Source organism: Natator depressus, chromosome 10 (genome assembly GCF_965152275.1).
Source record: "Natator depressus isolate rNatDep1 chromosome 10, rNatDep2.hap1, whole genome shotgun sequence".
Lineage (NCBI taxonomy): Eukaryota > Metazoa > Chordata > Testudines > Cheloniidae > Natator > Natator depressus.
In genome coordinates, this window is record NC_134243.1 from 58,986,336 (window position 1) to 59,006,259 (window position 19,924).

At 41.1% G+C, this 19,924-nt stretch overlaps 1 protein-coding gene across 1 annotated transcript in view; it reads left to right on the plus strand.

Annotated features, from left to right (window-relative positions):
- Window positions 1-19,924, plus strand: part of NEDD4 (NEDD4 E3 ubiquitin protein ligase) — a 125,284-nt gene that overhangs the window by 22,607 nt on the left and 82,753 nt on the right. Inside the window, exons 2-5 of the mRNA XM_074966301.1 lie at window positions 2,906-2,979; window positions 11,105-11,183; window positions 11,949-11,987; window positions 18,803-18,856. Coding sequence (XP_074822402.1) covers window positions 2,906-2,979; window positions 11,105-11,183; window positions 11,949-11,987; window positions 18,803-18,856 — 246 coding nt within the window. The remainder of the gene's footprint in view (window positions 1-2,905; window positions 2,980-11,104; window positions 11,184-11,948; window positions 11,988-18,802; window positions 18,857-19,924) is intronic.

The following is a 19,924-nucleotide window of genomic DNA, read 5'->3' on the forward strand; positions in this document are numbered from 1 at the left end:
TAGTATATTCAGACTGCTGTACTTAGCTTTGTATATTTACTAGGTTAATCTAGTATTAGGTCATGAGCTTTTGACTGATTACACTCTGCTGCTTGCGTTTTTTTTTTTTTTTTTTTTTTAAAGACTCCCTCATTGAACTATTCAACAAACTATCAAGTCTAATACCTGGCTGTTCTGTTTTTATGATGATAGAAATGAGTTAAGCACCAAAATCTATTGTAGCTAATATGTTTAACAGACTTGGGGGTGAGGCAAAAAATAGCATGAGATTTGGATTCATGATAAGAGTCGTGCTCAGAGCCACTTCCTGTTTGCTGATTTCCAATAGTTTATCCACCCTCCCTCTCTTATCTAGGTCACTGTGGGCTGTGATTGTTGCCTGCTTTGGGGCTGGAAAGGAATTTTTCACTATACCAGCAGATTGGCCAATGCTGGTTGGGTTTCTTGCCTGCCTTGTAGCAGAACCTCAGGGTGGGGTTTTGGGCTACTGAAGGGCTGGAATTCTCCCCCTCCCAGAGGTCACAGTTTAGACCATTGAGTCATTTAATTGTCACAACTTTTGGCAGGTGCCCAGTGCAGGAACTTACTGGTTTAGGCTCCAGATCCAAAAAGGCAACATGGTGGGCATCTCCTTTCAAAATGGGGGCATTGTGACTAACCCCCTAGGAACAAATGTAAACCAGGGGGTGGGGCAGTAGCATAAGGGACCACCTCACCAATGCACTTGATGGCAGTGCTGGCTGGGGGAGGGGGTCTATGTCCCCTCTTGCCTCAACCCCTGAAAGAGGCAGGGATGCTAGTGGGCGAGTGGAGGCACCCAGAGACCCTCCTAGTGTGATTGGCTGCCCCTGCAGAGGGAACCCTTGGGAATTGGCAAAGGATCAGTGAGGTGGGAGTGACTGGTGGGCTGTCCCCCAGCAGGAACCATGGATGTAATTTGACTAATAAAAGTTGTGGCCTGGTTAAAACCCACACCACATGTCCTTGCCCTCTTCCCTGTGCTAAGCACACCAAACTACCATTTGAGCATTATCTCTTCAAGGTTATTAGCCCAAAGTGACTTTCTAAACATTGTAAAGTTGGGAATGGGGGGAATCTCTTGTTCCCCAAGCTGAGGTTGTGGGAAAGAAATTTTTTTTTGCACTCCATCATGGCAAATCCCAAAGGGCCATAGCTCCCTTACAGATTGAGCATCACCTGGATCAATTTCTAGCTAGGTCCTTAAAGTGAATATCGATCCACACTATTTTATGGTCATCGTTGGCGAGCTTTTGGTGACCACGTGATTGCCAGCCATGTAGCAGCATCCCCCTGCCTGAGCCTGGCTGCCCAGGACAGGGGCCAAGTGAGCTGGAGTCCCCTCCCTCTTGCATGTTTCCAGCTTGTTTGGCCCCTGTCTGCAGAGGCAGAGTGGGGGGGGCACCACCACCTTTGCAGCCAGGCTCTTTCAGGGAGCTGCTGCTGCTGCACCACATAGAGCAGAGACCCAGAGTGGCCACTTTAGCTGCATGAGAAGCAGGTCCAGCCCGCCCGGGCACGGCTGCCAGGTAGAGCAGCCAAACATGCCGGGAGGGCGTGGCGTAGCGGGAGAAGGACAGAATCCCCTTCCCCCACACTCAGGTAACATTGGGTGGGGAGAGTGGCAGCGGACCTGGGCTAGGTGCAGGGTGGGGGTAATGTTGCTGGGCAGAGGAGACATATGGGGCAATCACGTGTTCTCCCCTTTAGATTGTCTCTCGCACACACCCATATGGGGAGGCACGAGTCATCTGTGGGTCCAGCAGAGGGGTCTCAAACTACTGGTCCCTTACAAAGCTATTATCAAAGCAGGGAATTGTTAATCCTTCTCCTTCCAAAATGGCATTGGAACAGTTCTAGCATTCCTGGTTGTGTTGGTCTCCGAGGTCATCCCAAGAGGTCTAATCTATTAAACTTGATAAGGCATCCTGTGCTATGATATACAGAGCCTCACAGCATGCCAACTTTGTTTTGAATATATAGTTCCTAAATTAAGCTGTTATTGTTCTACCCTGAATAATGAGCAATCATTTCCACCCCCGCTGAAGGAACACCTAGAATTTAACAAACCAAACTGTAGTGATACTAAGGTCTAGTCTGCACTAAAAAAGGTTTGCTGGTATAGACTCAACTTAGATCAGTAAGAGTGCTTTTGCCAGTATATAGTTTATACCAGTCCCCCTGAATGAAATAAGTTATCCTGGCAAAAGCACTCAGATCTGTTTAACTGTCTACGTTAAGGCTTTTGCCAGTACACAAATGTAATTTTTGTTTTTAAAATCACACCCCTAACCAATATTACTGGCAAAAGTTCCTAGTCTAGATCTGGCTTTGCTCTCTGTTAACCATCTTTAGGTTAACTACCTACCACTTGAAGTAACATGTTCCCCATAAAAGAGCGTTTTGCAGAAGTAATGTTGAGGTTTTTATAAACAAATGAAAAACCCGTTTGCAGCGTAAAACAATCCTTTATTCTTTCGGTTGTCCTCTGTCTCTGGGAATTTCCTTCCTTACTGACTGATTCATCCTGTTGAGCAGACTTTTCATTCTTTTGGTCTTCCAGGAAAGAAATGTGTAATCTGGAGGACATATCGTGATAACTTTGGGATATTGGCAATTCAAGTTAACTAAGCTCTGTTTTTAGCATGGTGTGAATCAGTGGTGGTAGTATTTAGTAAGGGAGGCAAGTAAAACAAATCTGCTACTGAAATTCAGGATGATTTCCATCAAAATATAGTATCTGGATTAGACTAGCTTTCAGTCTGAAATCAGTTATGCCAAAGGTTGTGTTGGGTTGTGTTTTTAAACTATGGTAAAATAAAGTTTAAATTGAGGTTGGGATGGACTCTAACTATAAATAGGGTGAAAACTTTATTTTATATTTCAGGAAAACACACGAATTGTGAGGGTGAAGATCATAGCTGGAATTGGTCTGGCCAAAAAGGATATCTTAGGAGCCAGGTAAGGGTATATGCTTGGTCTGTAGGGGCAGAGTTGATGGTACATCATTTTCTTCACAGAAATCTAATATTGGATAATACTCTGTTTACTATCCCAACTAGTACCAATGTACCTTCAAGACCTGTTAAATTTCCTTGCGCCAAAAAAAAATATCCAGTCTCTGCCCCTTTCTAATAAGGCTGTCAAACTGAAGACTCCTTGCAGTCTTGCCCAAGAGTCTACTTGGTCAGGTGTCATATATGCATATTTTTCTGCAGGTAAGGTTGTAGCTAAATCACAATAGCTCAAAATATTAGCTGTGAATGCTGTAATCACTGTTCTTATCTGTGCCTTAGCAGCTGGAAGTAGCACCTGCATTGAATGTTGGTAGGAGCTAGACCAGTGGTCTCCAACCTTTTTACACCCAAGATTACTTTTTGGAATTTAAGGGCAACCCAGGATCTACCCTGCTCCACTCACTCAACCATCCCTTAGTCACTCACCCTCACTCACTTTCACCAGGCTGGGGTAGGAGGTTGGGCTTTGAGAGAGGGTGTGGGCTTTGGCAGGGGCTGAGGGGTTCGCAGGGTGGGAGGGGGCTCTGGGCTGAGCCTGAGGCAGGGGTTTGGGGTACAGGAGGAGATGAGGAGTGCAAGCTCTTGGAGGGATTTTGGGTGCAGGAGGGGGCTCCGGGCTAGGGCAGAGCGTTGGAGTGCAGGAAGGGGTTGGGGTGCTGGCTCCAGGAAGGGGCTCAGGGCTGGGGGTTGGGGTGTAGCCTTCCGCCAGGCAGCACTTAATTCCAGCGGCTCCTGGTTGGTGGTGCAGCATGGCTGCTGCTAAGACAGGCTCCGTGCCTCCTCTCACCCCTCCCCTCTCGGGAATAGCGTTGTGCCGGCTTTGGGAACAGCATTGGGCCGGGGCAGGCAGGGAGCCTGTCTTAGCAGCAGCCCTACTGTGCTGCTGGAGATCACTATTGACTGGGAGATCCTCTAGGATCGACCAGTCAATCACGATCAAACGGTTGGTGATCATTGAGCTAGAATATGGCACACAATCCACCAGCTCAATAGATGTGGGTGACTGTAGAAGGGAGAAGCACTCAGCTAACACAGCTATCAAACTAGGGCAGGGGATGATCAAACTGACTTAAAACATTTTCAGTGGGTGAGGACCAGACTGTCTACTAATGCAGTAGTTCTCAACCAGGGGTCTGGAGCCCCCTGGGGGCTGCGAGCACGTTTCGGGGGACCACTAAGCAGGGCCAGCATTAGACTCGCTGGTACCCCAGGGTAGAAGGCCAAAGCCCCACTGCATGGGGCTCAAGTCTGGGGTGGGGGGGCCCCCTGAGCACTGCCACCCAGGGCTGAAGCTGAAGCCTGAGCAATGTAGCTTTGCAGGGGCCCCTGCAGCATGGGGTCCCAGACAACTGCCCTGCTTGCCAGCCCCTAATGCTGGCCCTGGCTTTTCTATGCAGAAAACTAGTTGTGTCACAGGTGGCCGTGGAGTTTTTATAGCATGTTGCGGGAGGGGGGAGAGCTCGGAAAGAAAAAGGTTGAGAACCCCTGTACTAATGGAAATAATTTGCAGGGATCCCCTGTAGGGTTGGAGACTGGTGCTACATAACTCTTGGTAAAACTGGCCTTTCCTGTGGCACAGTTCGAAGTTTAGGAAGGCCCACTCAACACGGATAGCTATGTTTAGTATTAATATCCTTGCCCGTTGCTCAGGCACGTGTATAGTAACACCATGATTCTAACACTGGCTTTACGGAAGATACCACGATGTGTAATGGTATTTTTCTGACATTAAACTGAAGTCAGAGTATTGTAATGTTACTTCTCTGTATATAACCATAGTTAACCTCAAATATGGTGGTGGCAGTACTTCAAAAATAGCTTTCTGTATTACAATTTAAATATTCATTTGGAAATCCAAAACTGTTCTTATGCCAAAACTTACTAAATCTGAACAAAACTCCTTGAGTATTCACCCAGCATGAAGAAACCAGTTTAAAATAGCATTGCATTTTGGCTTTGTATAACAGACTAGTTCAGTCCTTGTTCAAGGTAGTTGAATTAAAATGGCTCTTGTGCAAGTCTAAGGCTTATTTTTTACTCTCTCTCCTTCGAGCAGACAAAAGTTCATTTGTCCAAAGAGCTGTTATACGTTAACTAGCCTTAGTTCAGATCTCTCTCAGCTTGTGAAACAGCCTTTTGATTCTCTCAATGGCACAGGGACTCAGCACTCTCACATATGTGGAAGACGTACAAGGAAGCCTGCTGAAAAGCCAGACCTGTGAGCTCAGAATGTTACTCTGACTTTACAACTTTTTAAAGACCGAATCAGCTGGTTAGCTGTGAAAATATTATAACTCCAGTTGATCATTTCTGTAGACATACAAAAAACAGTTTCAAGTAATCAGATGGTGGATGTGCTATACAAAGACCTTTAAGATCAGACTCTATCCTGGTTGCACCCAAGTATTAGCTAGAAAGAAGGGAGCATTTGGGGATCAAGAAGCAGTATTTCGTTTGAGCCCGATCTTATACTTGGAAACAGGTTCTGTGTAAAAACAAACAACAACAAAAACTACTTTTTTGTTTTCATCTCCTCAGTATAGGTTATCTACTATTAAATGGACTTGTGTAACCCAGAGTGGGGTGACTGCTATAGCCTTAATCTGCTATTAGTTTAGTGCATCATTGCCAGTAGAAGCTGTAGTGTTGACAAGACTTGACAGTAAAAATACCAATTGTTTGAAACTGTCCTTTAACACTAAATGTCTGAATCCTTTCTGTTGTACCTTCCATAGTTGCTAACACCGATACTGAATTTAAGGTGTAAAGTTGCCTAATGTAGATGCAACTGAAACCATTGCCGCCTTTAGTAAGATTAATTTCTGATATCACAGCAGGGAGTTAAATCTTTGGATCTTCAATATGGGACTCAAAGTTCCTATTTAGTTTGGTGCCTCAGAGCTGATGCTACTTAATCAGAGCAATGCCTTTTTGGAAAGGATCTCTTGTAATTTGCTTAACTCTAACAGCAGTAGTGTGCTTCCGCATGTGGAATATGGATAAAAGGATAGGGGGAATATGATTTGGTATCCTATAAAGGTTTTCTAGGACTCCTTTCATGTGGTTAACTATCAGTAACTTAACTAAAAGCGGCAAAGAGTCCTATGGCACCTTACAGAAGAACAGACATATTGGAGCATAAGCTTTTGTGGGTGAATACCCACTTCATCGGATGTATGTAGTGGAAATTTCCAGAGGCAGGTATAAATATGCAAGCAAGAATCAAGCTAGGGATAACGAGGTTAGTTCAATTAGGGAGGATGAGGCCCTCTTCTAGCAGTTGAGGTGTGAACACCAAGGAAGGAGAAACTGCTTTTATAGTTGGCTAGCCATTCACAGTCTTTGTTTAATTCTGAGCTGATGGTGTCAAATTTGCAAATGAACTGAAGCTCAGCAGTTTCTCTTTGAAGTCTGGTCCTGAAGTTTTTTTGCTGCAGGATGGCTACCTTTAAATCTGCTATTGTGTGTCCAGGGAGATTGAAGTGTTCTCCTACAGGTTTTTGTATATTGCCATTCCTAATATCTGATTTGTGTCCATTTGTCCTTTTATGTAGGGACTGTCCAGTTTGGCCGATGTACATAGCAGAGGGGCATTGCTGGCACATGATGGTGTATATTACATTGGTGGATGTGCAGGTGAACGAACCGGTGACAGTGTGGCTGATCTGGTTAGGTCCTGTGACGATGTTGCTGGTGTAGATATGTGGGCACAGTTGGCATCAAAGTTTGTTGCATGAACTGGTTCCTGAGTTAGTTACTGTGGTGCGGTGTGTAGTTGCTGGTGAGAATATGCTTCAGGTTGGTGGGTTGTCTATGAGCAAGGACTGGCCTGCATCCCAAGGCCTGTGAAAGTGAGAGATCGTTGTCCAGGATGGGTTGTAGATCACTGATGATACGTTGGAGAGGTTTTAGCTGAGGACTGTATGTGATGGCCAGTGGAGTTCTGTTGGTTTCTTTCTTGGGCTTGTCTTGCAGCAGGAGGCTTCTGGGTACACGTCTGGCTCTACTGATCTGTTTCCTTATTTCCTCATGCGGGTATCGTAGTTTTGAGAATGCTTGGTGAAGATCTTGTAGGTGTTGATCTCTGTCTGAGGGGTTGGAGCAAATGCGGTTGTACCTCAGCGCTTGGCTGTAGACAATGGATTGTGTGGTGTGTCCGGGATGGGAGCTGGAGGCATGAAGGTAGGCATAGCGGTTGGTGGGTTTTCTGTATAGGGTGGTGTTAAAGTAACCGTCACTTATTTGCACCGTGGAGTCTAGGAAGTGGACCTCCCATGTGGACTGGTCCAGGCTGAGATTGATGGTGGGGTGGAAGCTGTTGAAATCATGGTGGAATTCTTCCAGGGTTTCCTTCCCCTGGGTCCGGATGATGAAGATGTCATCAATGTAGCATAGGTAGAAAAGGGGCGTGAGTGGACAAGAGCTGAGGAAGCGTTCCAGGTCAGCATAAAAATGTTGGCATATTGTGGGGCCATGCGGGTGCCCATAGCGGTGCCACTAGTCTGGAGGTATATGTTGTCACCAAATTTGAAATAATTGTGCAAGAGGATAAAGTCACAGAGCTCAGCAACCAGTTGTGCTGTGGCATCATCAGGGATACTGTTCCTGACAGCTTGTGTTCCATCTGTGTGTGGGATGTTCGTGTAGAGAGCCTCTACATTTATGGTGGCTAGGATGGTGTTTTCTGGAAGATCACCAATGCATTGAAGTTTTCCCAGGAAATCAGTGGTGTCACGGAGATAGCTGGGAGTGCTGGTGGCGTAGGGTCTGAGTAGAGAGTCCATATATCTGGACAGTCCTTGAGTGAGAATGCCAATGCCCAAGATGTTGAGGTGTCCAGGATTTCCGGGTTTGTGGATCTTGGGTAGTAGATAGAATAACCCCGGTCGGGGCTCTAAGGGTATGTTGATTTGTTCCTGTGTTAGTGTAGGGAGTGTCCTGAGTAGATGGTGCAGTTTCTTAGTGTATTCCTCAGTGGGATCTGAGGAAAGTGGCCTGTAGAATTTGGTATTGGAGAGTTGTCTGGCAGTCTCCTTTTGGTAGTCAGACCTGTTCATGATGACAACAGCACCTCCTTTATCAGCCTCTTTGATTATAGTGTCAGGGTTGTTTCTGAGGCCGTGAATGGCATTGCATTCTGCACGACTTAGGTTATGAGGCAAGCGATGTCGTTTTTCCACAATTTCTGCCTGTGCATGTCGGCGGAAGTATTCTGTGTATAGGTCCAGACTGTCATTTCGGCCCTCAGAAGGAGTTCATGTGAATGGACAAAGACTGTGAATGGCTAGCCAACTACAAAAGCACTTTCTCCTCCCTTGGTGTTCACACCTCAACTGCTAGAAGAGGGCCTCATCCTCCCTGATTGAACTAACCTCGTTATCCCTAGCCTGATCCTTGCTTGCATATTTATACCTGCCTCTGGAAATTTCCACTACATGCATCCAACGAAATGGGCATTCACCCACAAAAGTTTATGCTCCAATATGTCTGTTCTTCTATAAGGTGCCACAGGACTCTTTGCTGCTTGTACAGATCCAGACTAATACAGCTACCACTCTGATACAGTAACTTAACTAGTTTGTCAAGATTTTGTTTAAAAAAAAAAAAAAAATACTGAGCTTGCATACCTGGCTCATTGGGATAACTTTTACATATGAAGTTTGTTGTTCTTAAGTACCTGTTCCTTTGAGATGCTACTAATTTCACAGGTTGTGTCTTCATGACACACATGTATTTTTCTAAGCTGTTTGGCCCATTTTCTATCATCTCTGCCAGTGCTTGGGCTGGCTTACAAATATTAGCTAATGTGATGTTCTCCAGCTTGACCAACACCACAGACTGAGCCAGGGACTTCCAGAGCTGAAAGCCTGAACTTCTACAGCTATAGTTGAAGAGCCATACTCTCTAGCTGAGAGGCTTAACTGATTGGTATCCTCTGTCAATCCTTTACAGAATGAATGCATAAACCTCACTGAACAATGGGTTGCACTTAAATACATGGCACTGAAAACAGTCCCACTGCACAGTTAGGTAATCCAATCTTGACCTATAGTAAATTAGTGGGTTTTTTTTAAAATGTACAGGAAGTCACTGTTTCTGAGAAGTTTGATGGAAACTGAGAGATTCTGAGAGGTTCCAGAAGTCTCTGCTGAAATGGTTTAGAACAGTGCAAATGTGAACACGGGCAAAACTACAATGATGTGCCGAATGTGAAACAGGATGACTAGTATGGACACATTTAATCAGATGTGCTTAAATTAATTGTCTAGAATTATCTAGTGTAGGCAGAGCTTTGTTGTTTAAAAGCTGATAGACAATTAAGTAGATAAGGAATAAAAAGAATCCTGGTAATGGTGTTGGACCATTACTAGATGGAGGTGGTAGAATTAGCATTGATAATGGAGAAAAGGCAGAGGTATTCAATAAATATTTCTGGTCTGTATTTGGGGGGTAGGGAAATGTAATCAGATCATATAACACTTTCCATTTCATCAGTATCTCAAGAGAATGTTAGACTTTTTGAATCAGCAGGTCTGAATAACTTGAATCTAAGAGTTTTTAAAGAGCTGGCTGAGCACTGTACCATTAATGTTGATTTTAAATAAATCTTAAGTTCCTCTGGAACTTCCACAATGTGCCAATATTTAAAAAGGGTAAACAGGATGATGTGTTTGCTTATAGGCCTGTCAGTCTGACATTGATTCCAGCCAAGATAATGGAGTGGTTGATGCAGGATTTTGTTAATTGAGTATTAAAGGAGGGCAGTATAATTAATACCACTTAATAAGTGTTTATGGAAAATAGATCCTGTCAAACTGATATCTCGTTATGAAGTTTTAAGCTTGGTTGATAAAGGTAATAGTGATGATGTAATATATTTAGACTTCTGTAAGGCGTTTGACACTGTATTGCACATTTTGATTTTAAAAAAAACAGAGCTATTCAAGATTAACAAGGCACACATTAAATGGGTTAAAAGGTGGCTAACTGATAGGTCTCTATGTAATTGTAAACAGAAAATCATGGAGAAGGGGTGGTTTTAGTGGGGTCCCACAGGGATTTGTTCTTGACCCTACACTATGTAACGCTTTTATCAATGACCTGGAAGAAAACACAAAATAGCTGATAGTTTGCAGATGACATAAATTGGGGTGGTGTAAATAATGAGGAGGAGAGGTCACTGATACAGAGCGATCTGGATTGAGTGGTCAGCATGGTGCAAGCAAGCAAAATGCATTTTAATATGGCTAAATGTAAATGCATACATCTAGAAACAAAGAACATAGGCCATATTTACAGGATGGGGAACTATCCTGGGAAAGCACTCCAAAAAAGATTTGGGAGTCATGGTGGATAGTCAGCTGAACATGATCTCTCTGTGAGATACTGGTCAAAGGGGCTAATGGGATCCTTAAATGCATAAATGGGTATCTCAAGTATGAGGGGAGAGGTTATTTTATCTCTGTATTTGGCACTAGTGTGACAGCTACTGTGACACTGTGTTCCCAGTTTTAGTGGTCAGCAATTCAAGAATATTGATAAACTGGTGAGGGTTTTGAGAAGAACCACAAGAGTTAAAGGATTAGTAAACATAAACTGAACAGACAGAGCTCTGCAAGGTAACAAAGAAAAGATTAAGGGCTGACTTCATCACTGTCTATAATTACCTATATGGGGAACAGTTATTTCATAATGGGCTCTTTAGCAGATAAGGGTATGGCTGGAGGTTGAAGCTTGGTAAATTCTGACTGGAAATAAACTGCACATTTTTAACAGTAGAGGTAATTATTGGAGCAATTTAGGATCTGATGGATTCTCTCACTGTCTATCTTTAAATCAAGATAGGATGTTTTTTAAAGCCTATGGTCTAGTTCAAAAAGGAATTGCTTTGATTAAGTTCTTTGGAATGTGTTCTACAGGTGGTCAGACTAATGATCACAGTAGTCCCTTCTGGCCTTGAAATGTAAGAATCTTCACAACTCTTGTTCATTTAAACATTTTAAAAACTAAGAATAACACTGACAACTGTTGGAGATTTATTTTTTTTAACTTCAGCCCTTTTTTTCCAGTGATCCTTATGTGAAGGTGACAGTGTATGAGCCAGTGAATGGAATCTTTACCAGTGTTCAAACAAAAACTATTAAAAAGGTTAGACTTATCTCCTTTTTTCTTCCTTATTTTATCAAGAATCCAGGCAGAAAGCTCAGATTGGAATAAATAGGACTGCATTCCCCCCTACCTCTTTGGGGGTAAGAGTTGGGGGAATCTAAGGAAGGGAACATGCTATAACTTACACTGTTAGTTCTGCAACTTAGCTGTGGCATTGCTGTGGAATTCTCATTTCAATGCGTTTCTTAATGGCAGGGAATGGAAAAGGGGTGTGCAGTCTCAAAAGTAGGCCATTCATGGGAAGGCCTGGTTCCATCATGGGGCCTTCACCTTTTCTCTCCCTTCCTCCATCTCTAGCATAGCTCACTGAAGAGTCATGCTGCTATTGGTCCCTATAAGACACATAGAGGGACAATAGAAGTTATTTTTTTTAGCTCACTAACCTCAAGGCCACTAACTACTACAAAATGAGTTGGATTTGGAGGAGAGCATGCAGCAGAATCACTGTTCCCCAACTTAACATGCACTCCATAACTGCCACAGTGGCATTCTTTCTGCGCCTTTTCCGTGTGCACCAGCCAGAATCTAGCAATATTTGTGTGAGTTGGCTCCCTTCTGCACTACACTGGAGGAGAGCATGAGGCCTGGTTTTTGTCCTCTGACTGTTTGTATCTTAACTAGTAACATTAAAAACGTATTTATGCTTAAGAGAGTGTCACATCAACTGAAATAGATGCAGATCTTCAAGCAAGACAATAGTACAGAACACTATGTATAATCAAAATGTTGTCTCTTTATCTGTAGACCTTGAATCCAAAGTGGAATGAAGAGTTCTTGTTTAGAGTAAGTGCCTTTATTAGTTTGATTACATATTTTTACCTTCTTTAATGTAATATGCAAGATATTTGCTACTAATATGCACTTAATACTACTAAAACAAATACTTGCACAACTTGCTGTGTTTTGTAGTGCAAAATACCATCTTGTAGCGAATTTTCTTTGTGGTGGGGTAGAAATTTACAGAATTGGGGGGGGGGGGGAGCTCATATCTACAGAACCAGTTAGTCTGTTTCTGATGTATCTGTTTGAGGTGGGTTATTAAGCGCTGATTTTTAGTTGAAGGAGAAATTTTAATATTCTGAAACACTGAATAGGCTGCTGTTCCTAACTATGTAGTTCTCCAGCTGCATTACTTTTGGTGGGGGTTAGATCTAACCTTTTAACTTTTTTTTAAAGGGCTTATTAATCCTTTTTACGTGCACCAAACCAGCCTCTAGAGGGCATGCAACAACTTAACATTTTCTGCTTAACTCTCCTCCTAACTTGGACTCCAATTCAGGATTTAAAAAGATACATCTATTTCAAAGTAAATTAGATAATTCAAAGCAAAATATTGAGAAGAGTTGCTTAGTCATATTAGTCAGTCTTTTTATATTAATCTGGTAGCAGTGGTAACACCTGGAAAAACATGGATATATAAGCTTGATAACTGAGCCATCAGCTTTAAACAAAGTATGTAACTACTGAATTTGTGGTTACATGTACAGAGTTATATTGGTAAAATTTCTAGAGAAAAATGCAGAAAGATGTGCTTGCTGAGTATTGGGAGTGAGGAGGAAGCAGCGAAACAGAAGTCATTAGGTCCTGTAGCCCGCAAGAAAAGGGTTCTCAATCCATTTTTGTTCCATGCCATGCCTTTCCCCATCCTCTCTTCAGGATACCATTTCATGAGGCCGTACGTAAGAAGGAAATTAAGAGATCCAAGGCAGATATTGCAGAGTAAATAGCTAAAAATATAAATACAAATAAAAGATTCTGTAAGCATTTCAGAATGAGGCTTTTGAGGGAGCTGGTGGACCCACTGGGCCACCAAAAGGTAAGAATCTAGGAAAATAAGGATGTTGCTGAGAAACTGTTTTGAGGTGAGGTCTTTACTAGAGCAGGAGAGTTGTTGAGGGACTATTGGAGATTGATGTGTCAAAAGAAGAGGTGCTGGAATAAATTGATTACATAATAAGCATCATGCCACCTGGACCTTGTGACCTATCTCCAAGACTTCTGAAATAATTTAAGAATTAGCTGCTTGCAAAAATGTGCAGCCTTGTTAGAACAGACTACTGTACTAGAGGATGGGAGGGTTGCAACTGTAATACGTGTATATTTGAAATAAAGTGCTTGGAATAATCTTGAGAGTTAAGAGACCAGTAAGCGGACTCATGTACATGGTATATTAGTTGAAATAATAACTAAAATATAGAAGGCATACAAGATCATTATCTTCTAGGACTAACCAGCACAGCTTCTACACAGGAAAAACTGGACCTCACTAACCTTTTTTTAGAATTGTTTAAAATGTCAAACTAGTGGATAAAGGAGAACAATTGACATTTATTTGGACCTGCAAAAGGCCTCTTGATGACCCTTACAAGAGATTACTAAAGAAACTAAGTAGTCATGGAGTGAGAAGTATATTAATAGTCAAGGGTCAGTAACTGGTTAAGACAGGATACCATTGGAATAAGTTAACAGTGGTGCGACAAGGCTCCATTTTAAGACTGGATTTTCTGTTTTGGAAAAGGGGAGCGCAGTTGGGTCATAACTTTCAGATTAACACATCTGCTTGGGGTTAGTCAAGACTAAAGAGTGGAGTTTTCAGAGATGTAATCAGGCAAGGTGCCAAATGAAATTGTGTGCCTTCGTGCACAGTAATGCACATTGGAAGGAGTAATTTAAATTACTTGTATGTGTTACTAGATACTAAATTCTTTTTGCCTAAGGAAAAAAGACCTGAGCATCACTGTGACTAGAACAGTGAATACCTTTGTTCAATGTGCAGCAGCAGTCAAAGAAAATAGAACGTTAAGATGCATAAAGATCAAGGTAGAGAATATAATGACCTTATAAATCAATAGTATGCCCTCGCTTAGAATACTGTGAGTTCTGACTGCTGCATCTCAAAAACATAGCAGAATTAGATGGAATTGAGAGGAATTAAAGAAATGGAAAAACTCAGAGCAGAGATGATTAAGTGTGGACCCAAAAGCAGACGCAATAATGAATGGGTATAACAAAGGTAGACTAGGAACTTCTGGTCACTTTTTGCTGTAACACAAGAACAAGGGTACATCGATGAAGTTGAAAGGTGAGAGATTCAAAACTAACTTTACAGTTTTTCTCACAATCTAAAATTAGAGTGTAGAACTGATTTCCATAGAATATCAGAGGTCAAGAGCCTTGCAGGAGTTCTAAAACAGAATGGTCTTAAATGTATTGCAAATATACAATCTTATCATAATAGTCTTGGCAGGGATATACCCTGAAGCACCAGGATTTAGAAGCCAAATTTTAACTATTGGATCGTGGGGAAGGGTTACAAGAAAACTTAACCTGCCCCCAAGTTATCTGGCAAGTACAGGGTTTCTTGCACCTTTCTCTGAAATACATGGTACTGGCTCCTGCTGGGGACAGGGCAGTAAATTAAATGGACTGCACTACTGATCCAATATGATAGTTTCATTGTTACTTCTGCGCTGTTTCACCTGGATAGTCAAAAGTATCTCTGAGTCAGTGTGGGGGAATGACCTAACTAGTTTGGGCACTCTACAGCACCATGAGAGCTGACAGAAAAGTCTAGCAGTAGTAATGGCCCTCCTACCTTGATGACTGCCTGATAAGAGCCAATTCATAAAGGAGTCCATCTCCTTTATCCTCTGGTTAAAAAGTGAGACATGATGGAACCAGGGTTTGATCATAGCCCCAGCCTTGCCTCATCAGTTCCAATACACTGATTTACTGGATGTAGTAGTGGATTTTCAAGCCCTTGTGCCCAACCTACTGGATTTCTTTGTCTCAGAATCGAGGTCCGGTTCTACCACTCAACTTGAGGTCCAGTCTGACAGCCTGTATGCTTGCTGAATGAATGTGTTCTTTATTGTTCTGCAAGAGAGTTCTTTGAATTTTTCCAGAGCAAGGAATCTTCTGCAAGAAAGAACGACGAGTACTTGTGGCACCTTAGAGACTAACAAATTTATTTGAGCATAAGCTTTCATGGGCTAAAGCCCACTTCATCAGATGCATGCAGTGAAAATACAGTAGGAAGATAGAGATAGATATACATGCACACACAGAGAACATGAAAAAATGGGGGTTGCCATACCAACTCTAACAAAACCAATCGATTGAGGTGGGCTATTATCAGGAGGAGGAAACTTTTTTGTTGTGGTAATCAGGATGTCCCATTTCAAACAGTTGACAAGAAGGTCTGAGTAACAGTAGGGGGAAAATTAGCATGGGGAAATAGATTTTAGTTAGTGTAATGACTCATCCTCTCCCAATGTTTGTTCAAGCCTAATTTAATGGTGTGCTAGAAACTTATTCTGAAGTGAAACTGCTTCTCCATCTGGGAAAGACTGGATTTCGCCTTCACCAGTCTTCTGTTCCATTTGTCCTGGGCTATTGGATCTCCCCCTTACCTCTGAAAGTTTTTTTTTGTTTTTCTGTAGTACATTGGTTCATGGCACTTGTATTCTTTCCTCCTACTTAAAGAGCTTGGTTTATGTTTTACCTCCTATTCAAGAGCAGTCTCCATCCTGGGACATGCTGCTTCTCAAACTGACCATGCAAGGAAATTCTGGTAATAGCTCCATATATTGAAAAAGAGGGCATTCCTGGTGGTGAATCAACTAGGTGAGTTTACAATCTAGAGGAACTAATGGATGACCCACAGTGGCACACTCTGTGCTGTGTCCTTATAAGGAAGATCTTTGACCCAACGTAAACTTCTCCCAGTAGTGGCTTCTAATTTTAATTAAATCAATCCTCTAACCTACGGTGTTTTACCACAAGCCTTATTCACTACCTAGGGAGGCTGGGTTATTTACCTCATGGGGCTAAACCATTTTGAAAATCAGTTACCCTCATATGCTACACTAGGGGTTGCTAATTTCTGCCCAAAAGTAAATGTAGTAGCTAATCGCTACAGATTTCGCCAGCGTGAGCAGAAACCAGGGGAAACTATAATGCAGTATATTGCTTCCTTGAGGAGTCTGATTGATTGTAATTTGTGACTTTGGGAATATGGCAGATGAAATGATCAGAGACCAGCTCATTGAGAAAACAACCATACTTCATGTAAGAGAGCGCTTACTTCTAGAACCACAACTTACACTAGAAAAAGCAATAACCATTTCTACTCAGATTGAGTCAGCTACAGCTGAAGCCAAAATAATGAGCATGGATACAGGAGGCACAGTCCAGGCTGTGACTCCTTTGCAGAAAAGTTCACTACCACTGCAGACACACAATTGCAAGAAGAAAACTAATGAAAAACCACCGAATCAGCAAATTCAAAATACAGTAAAAGCATGTTTTTGCTGTGGATCCCCACAACACTTGCAAGCTACACAGGATGTCCGGCAAAAGTAGCTCAGTGCAATCATTGCAAAAAGATTGGACATTTTGCTAAAGTGTGTCGCAGTAGCCAGTTCAATCAAAAGGTGCATGCAGTTACAATACCAGATGTTACTGTGCTGAGCGTGGACAAAATCACTACAGAATACCCACTTTTGGGCTAATTTCACTTCTGTCAAAGTGGATCTGACTCTCTATCACTGTTGTTGGTTAGCAAGGATCCAGATACCAAAAAGGAGATGAGCATGTTGCACCACATCTAAGGCATCCTCTACTGAATGTTTTATATATCTACATAGAGAGAATGCTGCTACCTGGATTTATGGCCATACTGTACCTTCATGGAGGAGTATTTGCTGGATTTAGCTGCTATGTGATACAGCAGGTTAAGGAAAGCCGTCTTGCTATCTTTTTTGTCAGTTTTTATAAAGACACAGATAATGAAAAATACAAAAGGTTTAATGACTGTATATGTTCTGAAAATTGCACAAACTGCAGGATTTCCAAAAGAATTCTGCAATTTTACAACTTGTTAAAGCTGCAAGACCAGACATTACTACATACACATAACACGATAGGAGGATGGGAGTCACAGTAATAAAGTAAAGACCTAAATGAATAAGGAGAAATAAAGAGAGGAAAGGGAGAGAATGGATTAGATAGCATTCTTTGAGTATCTCAAGATTATTTTTTATCTACTGTCTAGAAACACGATCCAAATATCTTTCAATTCATATAATTGCTCTCTACAGCAATTGGCTGTTCTTTTTTTGGCTGATTACTCATACAGTTCCAAATACCACTGTTCTGTTCTGGGCACAAAGCTACTCTTCCACTTTGGTAAAATCATGTGCTTGATGATCATTGTTGCCCTCAAGAACCAAAGTCTTTTTGTGACAGAGTAAACCCAACTAGCAGGTAAATTTTGGCAGAGGTTTGGCTATTGAAGTCAAATACTATTTTAATGCTTGTGTTCACCTCTTTCCACTGCTGTTGGATGGTCCCATAGCATATGCGTCAGGATTCCTTTTTCTTTGTTACAGCACCAACAAATATCAAATTAAAATAAGATTCCTCAGGTTCACCTCCTTACGTTTTGGACTACTTGACAGCAAAAGTGATTGGAAATTTTCTGATGAAAATAGTTTCATTGCACATCTTTGCATCTTATCTGGACAATTAGTGTGTAGGGGGAAATTATACATTAATGAACATTGCTGTCTAGAAAGTACGAAGCTTGCATATCCAAGGTTTGCTCATAATCTGAAATACGGATCTATGCAGGCAGATCTTTAAGAAAGAACCAGAGAAATGCTAGGTTTTCTATAACTGTTGTAAATATTTCAGATATACAAGGTTATTTATACAGATAGGAAGGATATTACCTCGTACAAGGGTGTTTATACAGATACCGGGATGAGTGTACTCCAGGTTGTGGCAGGCCACTTTTTTTTCGGTTCAAAAACTTAAAGTTGTGACACTTCCATCAAATATGTTAAAATTCTTTGAGCACCTTGGTTCCTGCAGCATTTGTTTTGCTGTGGATGAAAGCAGGCAACCGTATATGGAATAAAGTGAAGTGTAAAATATGCTCCATTCTTGTAAGGATTCATTTGCCTTTCTGAGTTGCGTCACATCTCCACTCAAGCACTTCTTTCTGTTTTGACTTAGAACTTTGTAGCTGTTACTAACAGCTTGTCAAAAGATTTCTTTAGAACAATGACTGTTCAGTCTCAAATATTCTGTAGTGAACTTAATTGTGTAGGACTGTCGATCGTTTTCTTTAAACACAGTAAAGAGTGCTATCAAAAACCAATGTCTGGCTGATGCCAGACAAAATGAAATTAGAAATTTAGGCACAATTTTTAACAGAGATGAATAATAACCATTGGAACAAACTTCTAGGGGCAGTGTTGGATTCTCTATTCCTTGTCATCAAATCAAGACTGGAGTCTTTCTGGAGGATATTCTTTAGTGAAACACAAGTTATTTGGGTCAATACAAGAATAACAGTGAAATATTTTGGCCTGTAATATACAGGAGGTCAGACTACATGATCTAAGGCTCCCTTCTGGTTTTAAATTCTGTGAATCTATAAAGTGCACAAGGTTTGTGTCAGCATTGATACTAATCTTAATTATTTCTAAATTAATTTGAACTTTTAGAATATTTGCTTAGCAAAAATAAATACTGCAACTTTCCAAATATCTTGACTGACTAATAACTGTTAATTTCTTCCTCTTTCCTAGGTTAATCCTCAGCAGCACAGGCTTCTTTTTGAAGTATTTGATGAAAACCGTTTGGTAGGTCATTATATATTAGAATATTTGTTCTTGAAGACGAGCATGAAATCAAGTTTAGATGGACATGTATTAAAAAGGCAGCTCCATAAAGAAATTAATTTTGATAAATGTCAAATGTATGGCTAAATCTGACAGCTCATCTTTTCTTGTTTGAAGTCACTACTTTCTGTAGTTCTTCTGTATTATAAATTTTGGAATCCAGTGTCTTAGATATTATATCTGCTTGTTCAAAATGTTTTCATGGATTAGTCTTTCAGGTGATTGATTACCTTTATAGTTTGAGTGGTTGTAAATGTTAAAGAAATTTAATTTTGGTTATGGTAACGCTCTCAAACAATCTAATACTTGTTTTACCACTACTAAAATCCCCATAGTAAAGATCAAGGTTTCTGTGAGACCAGCGTGGATTGATTAAATCAGTGATTAAAACCACAATTTTAATCATAATTTAAATCAGCAAGAAGGAAACATTGATTTTTAAACTTATTTTGCAATTGTACCTTACCTTGAAGGTTAATTCCCATGCGTTGGTATGATGATTAAATATGTTGATGAAACCAAATATAGCCTTTTAACTAAAGTTGGTGCTAGCCAGCAGGATACACTAGGTCTATACACATTTATTTATGAAATAAACGTTAACATACACTTATTCGAATTCTTAATTTAAACATTTTTTGTTGAAAAGGTAAATGATATTTCTTTACTAGATGCCTTTTTAGTCTGGATTTGTGCCAACCTATGATTGGATGAAAACTGGAATTCAGTTAAAAATGTATAGAAAAAGCATTTTTAAAATGGGTCTGTTTATTAAGTAACACTACAGTAATTATACTGGATACAGAAGAGAAGAAAAATTATCAAAATACATCTTACATTTTTAAAAATGGACTTATTAAACAACTTATTAACTGTAATTAGTTAGTTGACTTTTCCTGGTCACCATGGGCCAGATTTTATAAGGTACTTCGGCACCTAAAGATGCACATAGGCACCTAGCCTTTTTAAGTGCCTAGTGGGATTTTCAAAAGCACCTATCTGCATCTTGAGGTGCCTAAATATCTTTGA